This window comes from Somniosus microcephalus, chromosome 1, assembly GCF_052327205.1.
Source record: "Somniosus microcephalus isolate GS21.2 chromosome 1, FLI_Smic_1.0, whole genome shotgun sequence".
In the NCBI taxonomy this organism is placed as follows: domain Eukaryota; kingdom Metazoa; phylum Chordata; class Chondrichthyes; order Squaliformes; family Somniosidae; genus Somniosus; species Somniosus microcephalus.
Window position 1 is genome coordinate 356,954,083 of NC_140987.1, and position 17,322 is coordinate 356,971,404.

General features: G+C 46.7%; 1 protein-coding gene across 6 annotated transcripts in view; it reads right to left on the reverse strand.

Annotated features, from left to right (window-relative positions):
• Positions 1–361: 361 nt before the first annotated feature.
• Positions 362–17,322, reverse strand: part of lrch2 (leucine-rich repeats and calponin homology (CH) domain containing 2) — a 203,225-nt gene continuing 186,264 nt past the window's right edge. For all 6 annotated transcript variants that reach the window (XM_085995737.1, XM_085995745.1, XM_085995730.1 and 3 more), the window contains one exon: positions 362–792. In XM_085995737.1, the coding sequence (XP_085851863.1) occupies positions 673–792 (120 nt within the window). In that variant the 3' untranslated portion in view covers positions 362–672. The remainder of the gene's footprint in view (positions 793–17,322) is intronic.

Sequence of the window (17,322 nt, forward strand, 5' to 3'; positions counted from 1 at the left end):
GTGAACCAGTAGCTGAAACTGGTATGGAAAATCTAGTAGCCCTGAGAAAACAATGGTACTAGAGGATAACCAATTAAATTTAAAACTTACTGACAAAGTCACAAAGCTAGACTAAAGTCACAAAAACAACAAAGCAACCAAAGAAATGTCAGATTATACAAAAAACAACTGATCCAAAGATCTCTACAGCACTGAAAAATCTTTTTCCTGGTGTGCAAGCAAGCAGGTTAAACAACTTGCAAGTTTGAGTGGGAGAAACATGTAATTTTATAGAGCTATGGGGAGGAGGAAATCACCTGACTAGTACAAATATTTAAATGGGTAGTGCTGCAAGAATGTTTTTTCCCCCCTTAAATCTGGATAGAAGGAGCTTTGTATTTGTTTGTGAAGATTGAGCAAATGATACTTGTTCTGAACTTTCTTGTATGGCAGCTATGGTTAGCTGGGTGCAATTACCTGGCAAAACAGGTAAACATGGACATTTAATCCAACTATTGGCTTAAGTAGCGAGAGCTGTTATATTGGCTTTTTAAAAAATGTTGGCTTAACTGCTATTTCTGCAAGTATGACTTTTAAACAGAACTTGGTTTAACCTTGGCTGTAAAACTGTAACTCAGTCCATGAATGTAACCATTTTATAAATGGTCATTAGCACAGGAAGAGGAACGTTAGTTACACAGCAGATAACTGTGCGTGTTTAGACGTAGGTAGTTCAAGTAGAGCTTGCACTGTAGAACCCACTTTCACGAGTCCCCTTTCTTCCAATATATGATGAGGAAGACAAAGTTTATCCTAAAAAAAAATTAAAGATGATTAGATTCAAATAGAAGTTTATTCTACAGGTTGTCTGTATGCCCTCATACAAGTTATCCTCTTCAAGAAGTTAGACTTCAAATGCCAGTTGTATTAGACCTTCCCACTTCAACCATTTATTCTGTTGAGTATTTTTTTCATTATTACTCGAGTATTTATTGCATTTTTGTAAGTCCTGTTTATATGCTTATTCAGCATCCAAAGCCATGACTTAGACTTTGCTCTGACTGAGCAGAAAATTTAACCAACCTAATTTTCAATCAAAATATGCATCGTGACCCATTCAGCACTAAAACAATTATAAATTCGAAGAGGTTCCTCGGAGAATCAAGGATATACAAGATGTATATTATATATATATATATATATATATTCTGACGAAAGGTCATTGACCTGAAAAGTTAATTCTGTTTCTCCCTCCACAAATGCTGCTTGACCTGCTGAGTAGGTCCAGCATTTTCTTTTTTTATTTCAGATTTCCAGCATCCACAGTATTTTGACACCAAGAAAGTAGAAGTTTTATTTTAATAAAAGCAGTGGCAGAAGTTTGCAGTTAGTTTCAGCTTTTACATGACAGTAAGTATTAGTGTAGGAATTTTTTGAGAGTGTAAGTAGAAGGGGGTTTCTGTAAAAGGCAGAACGTGCATTTCTGTGCAGGTCATCCCTCATCCTCCAAATGAGGGGTGGTGGGGGTTAAAAATGAGAGACAGCGAGAGCGATTACAGGAACCAAAAATTTACCATTTTACCAGCCAGATATAAATATGATTCTTAGATGTACAAGTTTCCTTTAGATCAAGGGAAGTGAGATTTAAGCCAGCTAGTCCAAACATAGCCATCAACGCAGAAGGCGGATTTACCCAGGAGCAGAAGATCAAAGAAGTCTTGCTATCACCTCTACGGGCATATGTTCATCACTCTGTCTCAAGAGGTTAGCACCATTATTCCAGAGGAGGACAAAGCAACCAGCTCTACTATGCCAACTCATAAGGATGATTTTGCCCAAGTTCTGGATACATTGCTATCTACGAGTACATAAGACTTTAACCTATTCAATAAACTGGCTATCTAATACTGTTAACTTGTCAGCTATCAAAGGAGTCTAATCATAAATTAATCTCACCAATTTATATCAATCTTGATCCTGGATCTTACTGTCAAATAATATTCAGCAGGCCAGTTAATACTGAATTACCATGACATAACTGAGCTACCTTTGTAGCCTCCACAATTCATATTCGTCAGTTAACCCTATCTACTAAACAATTTGCATACTCAATGTCTAAATATAAATGCAGCTAATTATGATCATGAGATCAATCAAGAATCATTAGTTCATGACTTTATGGTTTGTCTGCTTCTTTTATGATTTGGCAAGAAAAGGTCAATTGATTCCCTCAGTAGGTTGTTCATATCCTAATATGAAGTTGGTAGTGTGAATGCTAACATAATCTGAACTGGTTGATGTAATACAGTTTGGCGAGCAAAACTCAGGCATCATTCTCTTGTAGGCATAGAGTGGGCGGTAAACCCCAGATGGCTCCTTGCTGAGGAAATAAAGTAAGGGGTTAACGATTCGTCGGACATTCATCTTCACCACTGGCATTTTGTACTGGCTTCTGTGACTCATGGCGCGAGCAGGACCAGAGGAGGAGCGGCAGAGTTAAAAGCAGCAGCGCCCGAGGCTAGAGGAGGAACAGCCGAGACCAGAGACTAGAGGAGGAGCGGCCGAGACCAGAGACTAGAGGAGGAGCGGCCAAGACCAGAGACTAGAGGAGGAGCGGCAGAGGCCAGAGACTAGAGGAGGAGCGGCAGAGGCCAGAGACTAGAGGAGGAGCGGCAGAGGCCAGAGACTAGAGGAGGAGCGGCAGAGGCCAGAGACTAGAGGAGGAGCGGCAGAGGCCAGAGACTAGAGGAGGAGCGGCCGAGACCAGAGACTAGAGGAGGAGCGGCAGAGGCCAGAGGAGGAGCGGCCGAGACCAGAGACTAGAGGAGGAGCGGCCGAGACCAGAGACTAGAGGAGGAGCGGCAGAGGCCAGAGACTAGAGGAGGAGCGGCAGAAGCCAGAGACTAGAGGAGGAGCGGCAGAGGCCAGAGACTAGAGGAGGAGCGGCAGAGGCCAGAGACTAGAGGAGGAGCGGCAGAGGTCAGAGACTAGAGGAGGAGCGGCAGAGGCCAGAGACTAGAGGAGGAGCGGCAGAGGCCAGAGACTAGAGGAGGAGCGGCAGAGGCCAGAGACTAGAGGAGGAGCGGCAGAGGCCAGAGACTAGAGGAGGAGCGGCAGAGGCCAGAGACTAGAGGAGGAGCGGCAGAGGCCAGAGACTAGAGGAGGAGCGGCAGAGGCCAGAGACTAGAGGAGGAGCGGCAGAGGCCAGAGACTAGAGGAGGAGCGGCAGAGGCCAGAGACTAGAGGAGGAGCGGCAGAGGCCAGAGACTAGAGGAGGAGCGGCAGAGGCCAGAGACTAGAGGAGGAGCGGCAGAGGCCAGAGACTAGAGGAGGAGCGGCAGAGGCCAGAGACTAGAGGAGGAGCGGCAGAGGCCAGAGACTAGAGGAGGAGCGGCAGAGGCCAGAGACTAGAGGAGGAGCGGCAGAGGCCAGAGACTAGAGGAGGCCCGGCAGAGGCCAGAGACTAGAGGAGGAGCGGCAGAGGCCAGAGACCAGAGACTAGAGGAGGAGCGGCAGAGGCCAGAGACTAGAGGAGGAGCGGCCGAGGCCAGAGACTAGAGGAGGAGCGGCCGAGGCCAGAGACTAGAGGAGGAGCGGCCGTGACCAGAGACTAGAGAAGGAGCGGCAGAGGCCAGAGACTAGAGGAGGAACGTCCGAGGCCAGAGGAGGAGCGGCCGAGACCAGAGACTAGAGGAGGAGCGGCAGAGTTAAAAGCAGCAGGGCCTGTGGCGAGAGCGGGACCAGAGGAGGTGCGGCAGAGTTAAAAGCAGCAGGGCCTGTGGCGAGAGCGGGACCAGAGGAGGTGTGGCAGAGTTAAAAGCAGCAGGGCCTGTGGCACGAGCAGGACCAGAGGAGCTGCGGCAGAGTTAAAAGCAACAGGACCTGTGGCGCGAGCAGGACCAGAGGAGGTGCGGCAGAGTTAAAAGCAACAGCGCCCGAGTCCAGAGACCAGCGGCGACAGCAGGACCAGAGGAGGAGCGGCAGAATTAAAGGCAGCTAGCTGGGAGTGGGAGTGAACAGACCCGTGAGGGGGGGAAAAAAAAATCAAAGTGTGACGTCACAGTAAAGCAGTTAAGTGATTGGTTGCTGAGTATTTCTCTGTCTCTAAACTAGGGCATTGGTTTAAATTAAGAGCCGTGATTATAAATTAAAAACTATACATAGATAATTGAGTGATATTTCAAAACTTGAAAACCTAATTAGTTAAATAAAATAAAGAGATAGCAGGGCAGGTGAGGTGTTGCAACTGTAGCATGTGGACCCCAGTCTGATCCACAGCAACCACACCTGCAGCTCGAGGAGCTTCGGCTCAGAGTTGATGAGCTGGAGTCCGAGCTTCGGACACTGCGACAAATCAGGAAGGGGGAGAGTTACCTGGACTCTGTTCCAGGAGGCAGTCACACCCCTTAGGTTAAATACTTCAAATTTGGGCCGTGGGCAGGGACAGGAGGGTGTGACGACGAGTGAGGCAGGTATGGGGATCCAGAAGGTAGCACTGAAGGAGCCTCAGCGCTTGCCCTTCTTGGGCAGTCCCTCGGAACCGAGGATGACTTGCGTCCACACTAAAAATGAGTTCGCAGGTGACTGATGAGTCCAATGCGGGACCTACAGTCTCTGTCACCGGTGGGGCAGACGGTGGTTGAAGGGGCAGTGGGTGGGGTGCTTGGGTTGACGTGCACTCCTTCCGCTTGCTCCCGGCAAAGAGACTCGAGGCGTTCGGCGCCTTCCCGGATGCTTCTCCTCCACTTTGTGCGGTCTTGGGCCAGGGATTCCCAGGTTTCGGTGGGGATGTTGCACTTTTTCCAAGGAGGCTTTGAGGGTGTTCTTGAAGCGTTTCCTCTGCCCACCTGGGGCTCTCTTGCCGTGTCGGAGCTCCAAGTAGAGCGCTTGTTTTGGGAGTCTCTTATCGGGCATGCGGACGATGTGGCCCATCCATCGGAGCTGATCGAGCGTGGGCAAAGCTTCGATGCTGGGTATGTTGGCCTGAGCGAGAACACCGATGTTGGTGCGCCTATCCTGCCAATGGATTTGCAGGATCTTGCGGAGGCAGCTTTGGTGGTACCTCTCCAGTGCTTTGAGGTGCCTGCTGTACATGGTCTGAAGCATACAGGAGGGCGGGTATCACTATTGCTCTGTAGACCATGAGCTTGGTGCTGGGTTTGAGGTCTTGGTCTTCAAACACTCTCTTCCTCAGGCAACCGAAGGTTGCACTGGCACACTGAAGGCGGTGTTGGATTTTGTCATCGACGTCTGCCCTTGTTGACAGTAGGCTCCCGAGGTATGGAAAGTGGTCCACGTTGTCCAAGGCCTCGTCATGGATTTTGATAATCGGGCAGCAGCGTGTGGCGGGGGCAGGTTTGTAGAGGACCTTTGCCTTACGGATGTTCAGTGTAAGGCCCATGCTCTCATACGCTTCGGTGAAGGTGTTGACTATGGTTTGGAGTTCGGACTCAGTGTGCGCAGACACAAGCGTCGTCTGCATACTGCAATTCGATGACAGAGGATGGGATGACCTTGGTTCTGGACTGGAGGCAACGGAGGTTGAACAGTTTGTTAGATTAGCTCAACTCCAGCGGGGAGCTTATTGAGGGTTAGATGGAGCATTAAAGCCAGGACGATCGAGAAGAGTGTTGGTGCAATGAGACAGCCTTGCTTGACCCCGGTCCGTACGTGAATTGGGTCTGTGGTGGATCCGTTGGTTAGGATCGCGGCTTGCATGTCGTCATGAAGCAGGCGGAGGATGGTGACAAACTTTTGAGGGCAGCCGAATTTGAGAAGGGCACTCCATAATCCCTCACGCTTGACGGTGTCGAAGGTCTTTGTGAGGTCAAAGAAGGCCATGAACAGCGGTTGGTGCTGTTCCCTGCATTTCTCTTGTAGTTGACGCGCGGTGAAGATCATGTCCATTGTGCCCCTTAGTGGGCGGAATCCACATTGCGACTCTGGGAGGAGCTCTTCAGCCACTGGGAGAAGGCGATTGAGGAAGATTCTTGCGATGACTTTCTCTGTGGCAGACAGCATCGAGACTCCTCTGTAATTACCGCTATCGGACTTGTCACCTTTCTTGAAGATGGTCATGGTTACGGCATCTGAGATACCCTGGCATGCTCTCCTCCTTCCGAATAAGAGAAATGAGTTCATGTACTTGCGCCAATAGTGCTTCTCCACCATGTTTTAGCGCCTCGGCAGGGATTCCATCTGCTTGAGACCTTGTTCTTCAGTTGTCGGATGGCCTTTTCAGCCTCATGCTGGGCTGCAGTTGTGCTGAGGTGGTGGCGGGTAGCATGCTGCAGGATGTTGTTGAGGACACTCGCGTTTAAGACAGCATCTCTGTTAAGGCGATCTTCAAAGTGCTCCTTCCAACGGGCACAGACTGCCTCTGTCCTTGACGAGTACCTCTCCGTTCTTGGCCCACAGTGGGGTAGGACCTTGGGTGCTTGAGCCGTAGGTGATCTTGACTGCGCTAAAGAATCCATGCATGTCATGGTTGTCAGCTAGCTGCTGGATCTCCTGCGCTTTCTCCACCCACCATCTGTTCTTTAGGTCGTGAGTTTTTTGTTGGGCCTCGGCCGTCAGGCGTCTGTAGAGCTGCTTTCTTGCTCTCGAGTTTTGCTGGTTTTCAGATCAGGAATGCCTTGCGCTTGCGGCTTATTAGCTCCTGGAGCTCCTGGTCGTTCTCGTCAAACCAGTCTTGGTGTTTCCTGGTCGAGTGTCTCTTCACAGGTGCTGATTATGGAGGCCTCGAGTGCAGACCAGGCACTGTGGACGCTCTGCATCGCTGAATCACTGGGAGTTGTCAAGTTGGTTGTGAGGCGCAGGCTGAATAGGACTTTCTTAGCAGGGTCTTGGAGTGCTCCAGCGTTGCTTTTCCTGCAGGATTGCTTCTGTTGCCGCTGGTGTTTTGGGGCTACGTTGATGGAGATGACAGAGCTGAATAGGCGGTGGTTTGCCCAGCAGTCATCAGCTCCTGTCATGGCGCGGGTGATGCCGACATCCTTGCGGTCCCTCGCTTGGACAATGACGTAGTCCAGCAGATGCCAGTGCTTGGAGCGAGGGTGTTGCCATGAAGCCTTGTACTTGTCTCTCTGCCGGAACAAGATGTTGGTTATGACAAGGCCATGTTCTAAGCATTTCGTCAGGAGGAGGGTACCGTTGGAGTTGGCTTTCCCTACCCTCTCTCTGCCGATCACACCTCCCCAGAGGTATCCTTTCCAACTGTGGCGTTGATGTCGCCAAGGAGGACCAGCTTGCCGCCCGTTGGGACTCGGGGCAGGGATTGTTCGAGGCTCGAGTAGAATTCCTCTTTGGTCTCGTCTGTGGCTTCCGGTGTTGGGGCGTACGCACTGATGACCGTAGTGCACTGGTTCCGGGCTAGGGTGAGCCGTAGAGTCATGAGGCGTTCGTTTATTCCACAAGGGGAGTCTCAGACGTTCAACTAGCTCACTTTTTATGGCGAAGCCTATCCCATGGAGGCGACGTTCTTCTTCAGGTTTGCCTTTCCAGAAGAAGGTGTAACCACCGCCTTGCTCCTTGAGCTGGCCTTCCCCTGCCCGCCGGGTATCGCTTAGGGCAGCGATGTCTATGTCGAAACGTCTGAACTCCCGGGCAACGATAGCAGTACGGCGTTCCGGTCTATCGCTGTTGGGGTTGTCCATGAGGGTTCTGACATTCCAGGTCCCGAACTTCATTTTAAAGGGTGGAAGATGCCTGTGTGTGAATTCTTTTAACGTGGGGTGGCCGTTGCACACCAGTTACCACACGGGCTTGGCAGAGCAAGGTCTTGGTCCAATGCCTTTGTCCAACAGGTACGAGGCTCTTGCAGCCTTTGTGGAGGAAAGCAGGAACTGCAGGGAGGATGAGCAAACTGACCACAGCACTCAGGTACAGGTGGCCATTCAAGCTGGGGGAGTAAAAAGGAGTGTAGTAGTGTTAGGGGACAGTATAGTTAGGGGGATAGATACTGTTCTCTGCAGCCGAGAGCGTGAGTCCTGAAGGCTGTGTTGCCTGCCTGGTGCCAGGGTTAAGGACATCTCCTCGGGGCTGGCGAGGAAGTTGGAGTGGGAAGGATCCAGTTGTGGACACGTAGGTATCAATGACATAGGTAAGACTAAGAAAGAGGTTCTGCTGAGGGAGTATGAGCAGCTAGGGGCTAAATTAAAAAGCAGAACCACAAAAGGTAATAATCTCTGGATTACAACCTGAGCCACAAGCAAATTGGCATAGGGTCAATAAGATCAGAGAGTTGAATGCGTGGCCCAAAGATTGGTGTGGGAGAAATAGGTTTTGATTAATGGGGCACTACCACCAGTACTGGGGAAAGAGGGAACTGTTCTTTTGGGACGGGCTTCACTTGAACCATGCCGGGACCAGTGACCTGGCGAATTGAATAACTAGGGCTGTAGATAGGGCTTTAAATTAAATAGTGGGGGGGGGGGGTTCAGGAGAGGGGAAATTTAGAAAGTTAGAGAGAAAGGATGAGGCAATAGTGCAGGGTAGTGATAGGGGTAATGATAACCAGAGTGTGACAGGACGGGACAGAGCGTACAAATATAAGAGAGTACCAACAAATAGGGTCAAAGTAGGGAAAAATAGTAAAAAGACAAAATTAAAGGCTCTTTATCTGAATGCATGCAGCATTCGTAACAAGATAGATGAATTGACGCACAAATAAAAATAAATGGGTATGATCGGATACAGAGACATGGTTGCAAGGTGACCAAGGCTGGGAACTGAATATTCAGGGGTATTTGACATTTCGGAAGGATAGGCAGAAAGGAAAAGGAGGTGGGGTAGCTCTGTTAAAGGATGAGATCAGTACAGTAGTGAAAAATGATCTTGGCTCAGGAGATCAAGATGTAGAATCAGTTGGGTGGAGATAAATAATAAGGGAAAGAAGTCACTGGTGGGAAGAGTCTATAGGCTCCCTAACAGTAGCTACACTGTAGGACAGAATATAAATCAAGAAATTATGGGTGCTTGTAAGAAAGGTACTGCAATAATCATGGGCGATTTTAATCTTCATACATATTGGACAAATCAAATTGGCAAAGGTAGCCTTGAGGACGAGTTCATAGAGTGTCAAGAAGGTTTCTTAGAACAAGACATTGCGGAACCAACCAGGGAACAGGCTAATTTAGATCTGGTAATGTGTAATGAGACAGGATTAATTAATGATCTCATAGTAAAGGATCCTCTAGGGAAGTGATCATAACATGATCGAATTTCACATTCAGTTTGAGGGCGAGAAACTTGGGTCTGAAACTCGTGTCTTAAACTTAAATAAAGGCAATTACAAAGGTGTGAAGACAGAGTTGGCTAAAGTGGACTGGAAAATAGATTAAAGGTAAGACGGTAGATAAACAGTGGCAGACATTTAAGGAGATATTTTATAACTCTCAACAAAGATATATTCCAGTGAGAAAGACTCTACGAGAAGGATGAACCACCCGTGGCTCACTAAGGAAGTTAAGGATGGCATCAAATTGAAAGAAAAGGCATACAATGTTGCAAAGATTAGTGATAGGCCAGAAGATTGGGAAATTTTTAGAAACCAGCAAAGTATGACTAAAAAAATAAAGAGGGAGAAAATAGATTGAGAGTAAGCTAGCAAGAAATATAAAAACACGACAGTAAGAGCTTCTACAAGTATATAAAAAGGAAGAGAGTAGCTAAAGTAAACATTGGTCCATTAGAGGATGAGACTGGGGAATTAATAATGGGAAACAAGGAAATGGCACAAACTCTGAACAAATATTTTGTACCGGTCTTCACAGTAGAAGACACTAAAAGCATCCCAATAATAGATAATCAAGGGGCAAAAGGGAAGGAGGAACTTAAAACAATCACTATCACTAGAGAAAAAGTACTAGGCAAACTAATGGGACTAAAGGCTGACTAGTCCCCTGGAGCCGATGGCCTGCATCCTAGGGTCTTAAAAGAAGTGGCTGCAGAGACAGTGGATGCATTGGTTGTAATCTTCCAAAATTCCTTTGATCATGGAAAGGTCCCAGCAGATTGGAAAACTGCAAATGTAACACCCCTATTTCAAGAAAGGAGGGAGACAGAAAGCAGGAAACTTTGGCCAGTTAGCCTAACATCTGTCACTGGGAAAATGCTGGAATCCATTATTAAGGGAGTAGTAGCAGGACATTCAGAAAATCATAATAAAACCATGTTGACTCTACTTGATTGTATGAAAGGGAAATCGTGTTTGACAAATTTATTAGAGTTCCTTGAGGATGTAACGAGCAGGGTGGATCAAGGGAACCAGTAGATGTAGTGTATTTGGATTTCCAGAAGGCATTTGATAAGGTGCCACATAAAAGGTTACTGCACAAGATAAGAGCTCAAGGTGTTGGGGGTAATACATTAGCATGGATAGAGGATTGGCTAACTAACAGAAAACAGAGCCGGAATAAGTGGGTAATTTTCAGGTTGGCAAACTGTAACTAGTGGGGTGCCACAGGGATCAGTGCTGGGGCCTCAACTATTTACAATATTTATACTAATGACTTGGATGAAGGGACCGAGTATACTGTAGCCAAATTTGCTGACGATACAAAGATAAGTGGGAAAGTAAGTTGTGAGGAGGACACAGAGTCTGCAAAGGGATATAGATAGGTTAAGTGAGTGGGCAAAAATTTGGCAGAGTATAATGTGGGAAAATGTGAGGTTATCCACTTTGGTATGAAGAATAGAAAAGCAAAATATTATTTAACTGGAGAGAGACTACAGAATGCTGCGGTACAGAAGGATCTGGGTGTTCTCGTACATTAAACACAAAAAGTTACGATGCAGGAACAGCAAGTAATTAGGAAGGCAAATGGAATGTTGGCCTTTATTGCAAGGGGGACGGAGTATAAAAGTAGGGAAGTCTTGCTACAACTGTACAGGGCGTTGGTGAGACCACACCTGGAGTACTGCGTACAGTTTTGTCTCCTTATTTAAGGAGGGTTATACTTGCATTGGAAGCAGTTCAGAGATGGTTCACTAGGTTGATTCCTGAGATGAAAGGGTTGTCTTGAGGAAAGGCTGAGCAAGTCGGGCCTATATTCATTGGAGTTTAGAAGAATGAGAGGTGATCTTATTGAAACATAAGATTCTGAGGGGGCTTGACAGGGTAGATGCTGAGAGGATATTTTCCCTTGTGGGGGAATCTAGAACTAGGGGGCATAGTTTCAGGATAAGGGGTCGCCCATTTAAGACGAAAATGAGGAGGAATTTCTTCTGAGAGCCGCAAATCTTTGGAATTCTCTACCCCATATGGAGCTGTGGAGGCAGAGTCAGTGAATATATTCAAGGTGGAGCTAGACAGATATTTGAGCTACAGGGGAGTCAAGGGTTATGGGGAACAGGCAGGGAAGTGGAGTTGAGGCCAAGATCAGATCAGCCATGATCTTATTGAATGGCGGAGCAGGCTCGAAGGGCTGAATGGCCTACTCCTGCTCTTCTGTTCTTATGACTAGCTCTTCTGTACCTTGGATAAAAGAGGGGGATCTCCCTTGAACATTGCCCTAGTCATAATTACAGCTGTATTACCACCTACCGCCCTATAAGAAGTTGAGGGGTCTCAAATTTATCAATGACTCCTAAAGTCAATATCCAACACCATGGAAATTGATAAATTTTACAGGTCCCTCTAAGTTTGCAGACTCTGCCCAAAAAAATGCAAACAGTTAAAAAAAAACACAGCTCATCTTGTATAGGAGCAACAACCAGACCACATCTCTCCAATTTTGGAGCGGATAGACTGGCATAAAACAGGAAATAAACGGGAAGATTGGCAGAAGCAGGCATTTTTCTACCACTATTTGCCCAGATCATTTAAACCTAGCCATTTATAGGAACCGCTTTAGGAAAAAGTAACAAATTATTGCTGCAGTAGAGCATACCTGCAATGTCTTTGGGGTTTTGCTGGCACTTTTTGAGCACCTCATCATGTTCCCTAAGATATTTTTCGCGCATAAGTACGGTCTAACTGCTTTATGTGGAAGCTTGGAAAGAGAGAGTCTGGCATTTCACTCCAAGGTGATTGGATAAAATCATATTCTCACTTCAAAAGTGTCACACTGGACCACTTCAGCCATTTCTTGGTATGACTATTCGCCATGGGAAGAATGATGATCTTCAAAGAAGTATAGACCATCCTGGCAACCTAGTAGTTATGTACTTTTTAATTGGTGCAGTCAGTCATTCAACCATTGCACCCGTTATGAATTCATCCTCATTTACAAATTACCCTGAAATACACCCCTAGCCCCATGCGTCCAATCTCTTAGATCCCATCTCAGGTGGCATGTGTTCTTTCCCGATTGCAAAGACTTCCTATAAATCATGTGTTAGATGAGTATTGCAGAGGACAAGTAGACACCAATTATTACTCTAAATTGATCTATCTTGACTGGACTCAGCAACATTAATTCAGATATCTCCAACCAAATCTGTAGCAGGCCACAAAGTGGAATGAAGAATTCTGAATACAGTAAATTCTAGGAGCTCTGGCGGCAGTACAAAAGGCCCCAGAGACCCAGGTAGGCATCAGTGCGGCGCGAGAGGCGGCGGGAATCACGGAGCGGCGGCAGTACAAAAGGCCCCAGAGACCCAGGTAGGTCTCAGTGCGGCGCGAGCGGCGACGGGAATCGCGGAGCGGCGGCAGTACAAAAGGTTCCAAGAGACCAGGTAGGCGTACTAATCTCCGAACTCAGAGGGAAGGAGAGAAGTAAAAAGTAATCGAACTGACACGTCACCAGAAAGCAGGTAAGTGATTGGTTGGTGATTATTTCCCTCTTTTTTAAACTTTAACTCTGTGGTTTACAGTTTCTAAAGTCTCTGTGGTGTAGCCGGGACTGTTTGTAAACCAGGGCCCTTAAATATACCATTTAACTGTAGTGTAATTGGTGGGATTGATTTGATTTAATTTAATTGCAATTAATTAAAGGGTAAGTCATGGCAGGACAGCCCGGTGCCGTGGTATGCTCCTCCTGCACTATGTGGGAACTCAGGGACACTTCCTATGTCCCTGACAACCATGTGTGCAGGAAGTGTATCCAGTTGCAGCTACTGGCAGACCGCATTGCGGTGCTGGAGCAGCGACTGGATACATACTGGACCATTCGCGATGCTGAGGATGTCGTGAATAGCACATTTAATCAGTTGGTCACACCGCAGATAAAGGTGGCACAGGCAGAAAGGGAACGGGTGACCAACAGGCAGAGTAGTAGGCGCAGGCAAGTAGTGCAGGGGACCCCTGTGGCCATCCCCCTCTCAAACAGATATACCGCTTTGGATACTGATGGGGGGGGATGGCTTACCAGGGGAAGGCAGCAGCAGCCAACTTCCTGGCACCAGGGGTGGCTCTGCTGCACAGGACGGGAGGAAAAAGAGGGATGGAGCTATAGTAATAGGGGATTCTATTGTAAGGGGAATAGATAGGCGTTTCTGCAGCCGCAAACGAGACTCCAGGATGGTGTGTTGCCTCCCTGGTGCAAGGGTCATGGATGTCTCAGAGCGGCTGCAGAACATCTTGGAAGGGGAGGGTGAACAGCCAGTTGTCGTGGTGCATATACGTACCAACGATATAGGTAAAAAACGGGATGACTTCCTAAAAGCTGAATACAGGGAGTTAGGAGGTAAATTAAAAAATAGGACCTCAAAGGTAGTAATCTCAGGATTGCTACCAGTGCCACGTGCTAGTCAGAGTAGAAATAGAAGGATATTTCAGATGAATACGTGGCCAGAGGAATGGTGCCAGGGGGAGGGATTCAAATTCCTGGGACATTGGAACTGGTTCTGGGGGAGGTGGGACCAGTTCAAACCGGACGGTTTGCACCTGGGCAGGGCCGGGACCGATGTCCTAGGGGGAGTGTTTGCTAGTGCTCTGGGGGAGGGTTTAAACTAAAATGGCAGGGGGTTGGGAACCTGAGCAGGGGGACAGAGGAAAGGGAAACAAGGATGAAAGCAAAAGATAGGAAGGAGAAAAACAAAAGTGGCAGTCAGAGAAAGCAACGGTTTAAATCAAACATGGCCACAGTAAATAATAATTCTAATAGGTCTAAGAGCGTTAAAAAAAAAGCCTGAAGGCTTTGTGTCTTATTGCGAGGAGCATTCGAAAAAAGGTGGATGAATTAGCTGCGCAAATAGAGGTAAACGAATATGATTTGATTGGGATTACGGAAACATGGCTCCAGGGTGGTGAAGGCTGGGAACTCAACATCCAGGGGTATTCAATATTCAGGAAAGATAGGCAAAAAGGAAAGGGAGGTGGGGTAGCATTACTGGTTAAAGAAGGGATTAACACAATTGTAAGGAAGGATATTAGCTCTGATGATGTGGAATCTGTATGGGTAGAACTGAGAAATACCAAGGGACAGAAAACATTAGTGGGAGTGCTATATAGACCTCCAAACAGTAATGCGGAGGTTGGGGATGGCATTAAAAAGGGAAATTAGAGAAGCGTGCAATAAGGGCACAGCAGTCATCATGGGTGACTTTAATCTACATATAGATTGGGCTAACCAAATTAGTAACAATACTGTGGAGGAGGAATTCCTGGAGTGTTTACAGGATGGTTTCCTGGACCAATATGTCGAGGAACCAACCAGAGATCAGGCCATCTTAGACTGGGTATTACATAACGAGAAAGGATTAATTAGCAATCTTGTTGTACGAGGCCCCTTGGGTCGAAGCGATCATAATGTGATCAAATTCTTCATTAAGATGGCGAATGAAGTAGTTGACTCAGAGACTAGGGTCCTGAATTTAAATAAAGGAAACTACGATGGTCTGAGGCGCTAATTGGGTAGGATTGATTGGGGAATGTCACTCAAAGGGTTAGCGGTGGATAGGCAATGGCAAACATTCAAAGACCGCATGGTTGAACTACAGAATTTGTTCATCCCAGTTTGGCATAAAAATCAAACAAAAAAGGTGACTCAACTGTGGCTAATGAGGGAAATTAGGGATAGCATAACATCCAAGGAGAGGACCTATAAATTGGCCAAAAAAAGCAGTAATCCAGAGGATTGGGAGCAGTTTAGGATTCAAAGGAGGACAAAGGGATTAATTAAGAAAGGGAAAATAGAATATGAGAGTAAGCTTGCAGGGAACATAAAAACTGACTGTAAAAGCTTTTATAGACATGTGAAGAGAAAACGATTGGTGAAGTCAAGTGTAGGTCCCTTGCAGTCAGAATCAGGGGAATTTATAATGGGGAACAATGAAATGGCAGACCAATTAAATACATATTTTGGTTCTGTCTTCACAAAGGAGGACACAAATAACCTCCCAGAAATGTCAGGGAACATAGGGTCTGATGAAAGGGAGGAACTGAAAGAAATCAGTATTTGTAGGGAAATGGTGTTAGGGAAATTGATGGGATTGAAGGCCGATAAATCCCCAGGGCCTGATAATTTACATCCTAGAGTACTTAAGGAAGTGGCCCTAGAAATAGTAGATGCATTGCTGATCATCTTCCAACATTCCATGGAATCTGGAACAGTACCCATGGATTGGAGAGTAGCTAATGTTACCCCATTATTCAAAAAAGGTGGTAGAGAGAAAATGGGGAATTATAAATGCTAGAGTCCATTATAAAAGATGTAATAGCAGAGCACTTGGAAACAGTGACAGGATCGGACAAAGTCAACATGGATTTACAAAAGGTAAATCCTGCTTGACTAATCTACTGGAATTTTTTGAGGATGTAACTAGTAAAATAGATAAGGGAGAACCAGTGGATGTGGTGTATTTGGACTTTCAGAAGGCTTTCAATAAGGTCCCACATAAGAGATTAGCGTGTAAAATTAAGGCACATGGGATTGGGGGCAAGGTATTGACTTGGATGGAGAACTGGCTGGCAGATAGAAAGCAAAGAGTTGGAATAAACGGGTCTTTTTCCAAGTGGCAGGCAGTGACTAGTGGGGTACCGCAGGGATTGGTCCTTGGACCCCAGCTATTCACAATATATATTAATGATCTAGACAAGGGAACTAGATGTAGTATCTCCAAATTTGCAGACAACACAAAGCTGGGTGGGCGTGCGTGCTGTCAGGAGGATGCCGAGAAACTACAGGATGATTTGGGCAGAAGCATGGCAGGTGCAATATAACGTGGATAAATGTGAGGTTATCCACTTTGGTGTCAAAAACAGGAAGGCAGATTATCTGAATGGCAATAGATTGGGAGAAGGGGGAAGTACAACGAGACCTGGGTGTCCTTGTGCACCAGTCGCTGAAGATAAGCATGCAGGTGCAGCAGGCGGTTAAGAAGGCATGTTGGCCTTCATAGCGAGAGGGTTTGAGTACAAGAACAAGGATGTCTTGCTGCAGTTGTACAGGGCCTTGGTGAAATCACATCTTGAGTATTGTGTGCAGTTTTGGTCGCCTTATCTGAGGAAGGATATTCTTGCCATGGAAGGAGTTCAGCGAAGATTCAGCAGGCTGATACCTGGGATGGCAGGAATGACGTATGAGGAGAGATTGGGTCGATTGGGCTTGTACTCGCTGGAGTTTAGATGAGAGGGGATCTCATTGAAACTTATAAAATTCTGGCAGGACTGGACAGACTAGATGCAGGGAGGATGTTCCCGATGGTTGGGGAATCCAGAACCAGGGGTCACAGTCTAAGGATAAGGGGTAGGCCTTTTAGGACAGAAATGAGGAGGAATTTCTTCACCCAGAGAGTGGTGAACCTGTGGAATTCTCTACCACAGAAGACAGTAGAGGCCAATTCATTAAATATATTCAAGAAGGAGTTGGATATATTTCTTAAGGTTAAAGGGATCAAGGGGTATGGGGAGAAAGCAGGGACCGGGTACTAAACTTGGATGGTCAGCCATGATCGCATTGAATGGCGGAGCAGGCGAGAGGGGCCAAATGGCCTACTCCTGCTCCTATCTTCTATGTTTATACGATTTGCAACACAGTAACCAGGAAAAGGTAGATAAAACAAAATCCTACTTGAGAATTGATGCTGCATTTGTAGATTTAAAAAAAATTCAAAGGGCCACTCCAGAAAGTAGTTTCCTCTTTGCTCTCATTTGGATTCAGAAGAGCTCAGATTATTTAAACCATTGGTAACCTCAAACACAAACAAACAAAGCAAGGGCTGAGCAGTAGGATTAGCCAATACTGTCAAAAGCTGGGTCGGGCATTGGCCAAAACCACTGGTCTTTCCAGAAGGAATCCAGAGCCAAGACTGGTTGGATTAATGCAGCTACGTGGTAACCCTTTAATAGCGGTTATCCATCCATAACAAATAATTTGATTGGCAGATTGTACTTGTGGGAGGGAAAGTCCACATTACCCTAGTACCTGAAATGTTCTTTCTGGGAAGTCTGTGGAATCA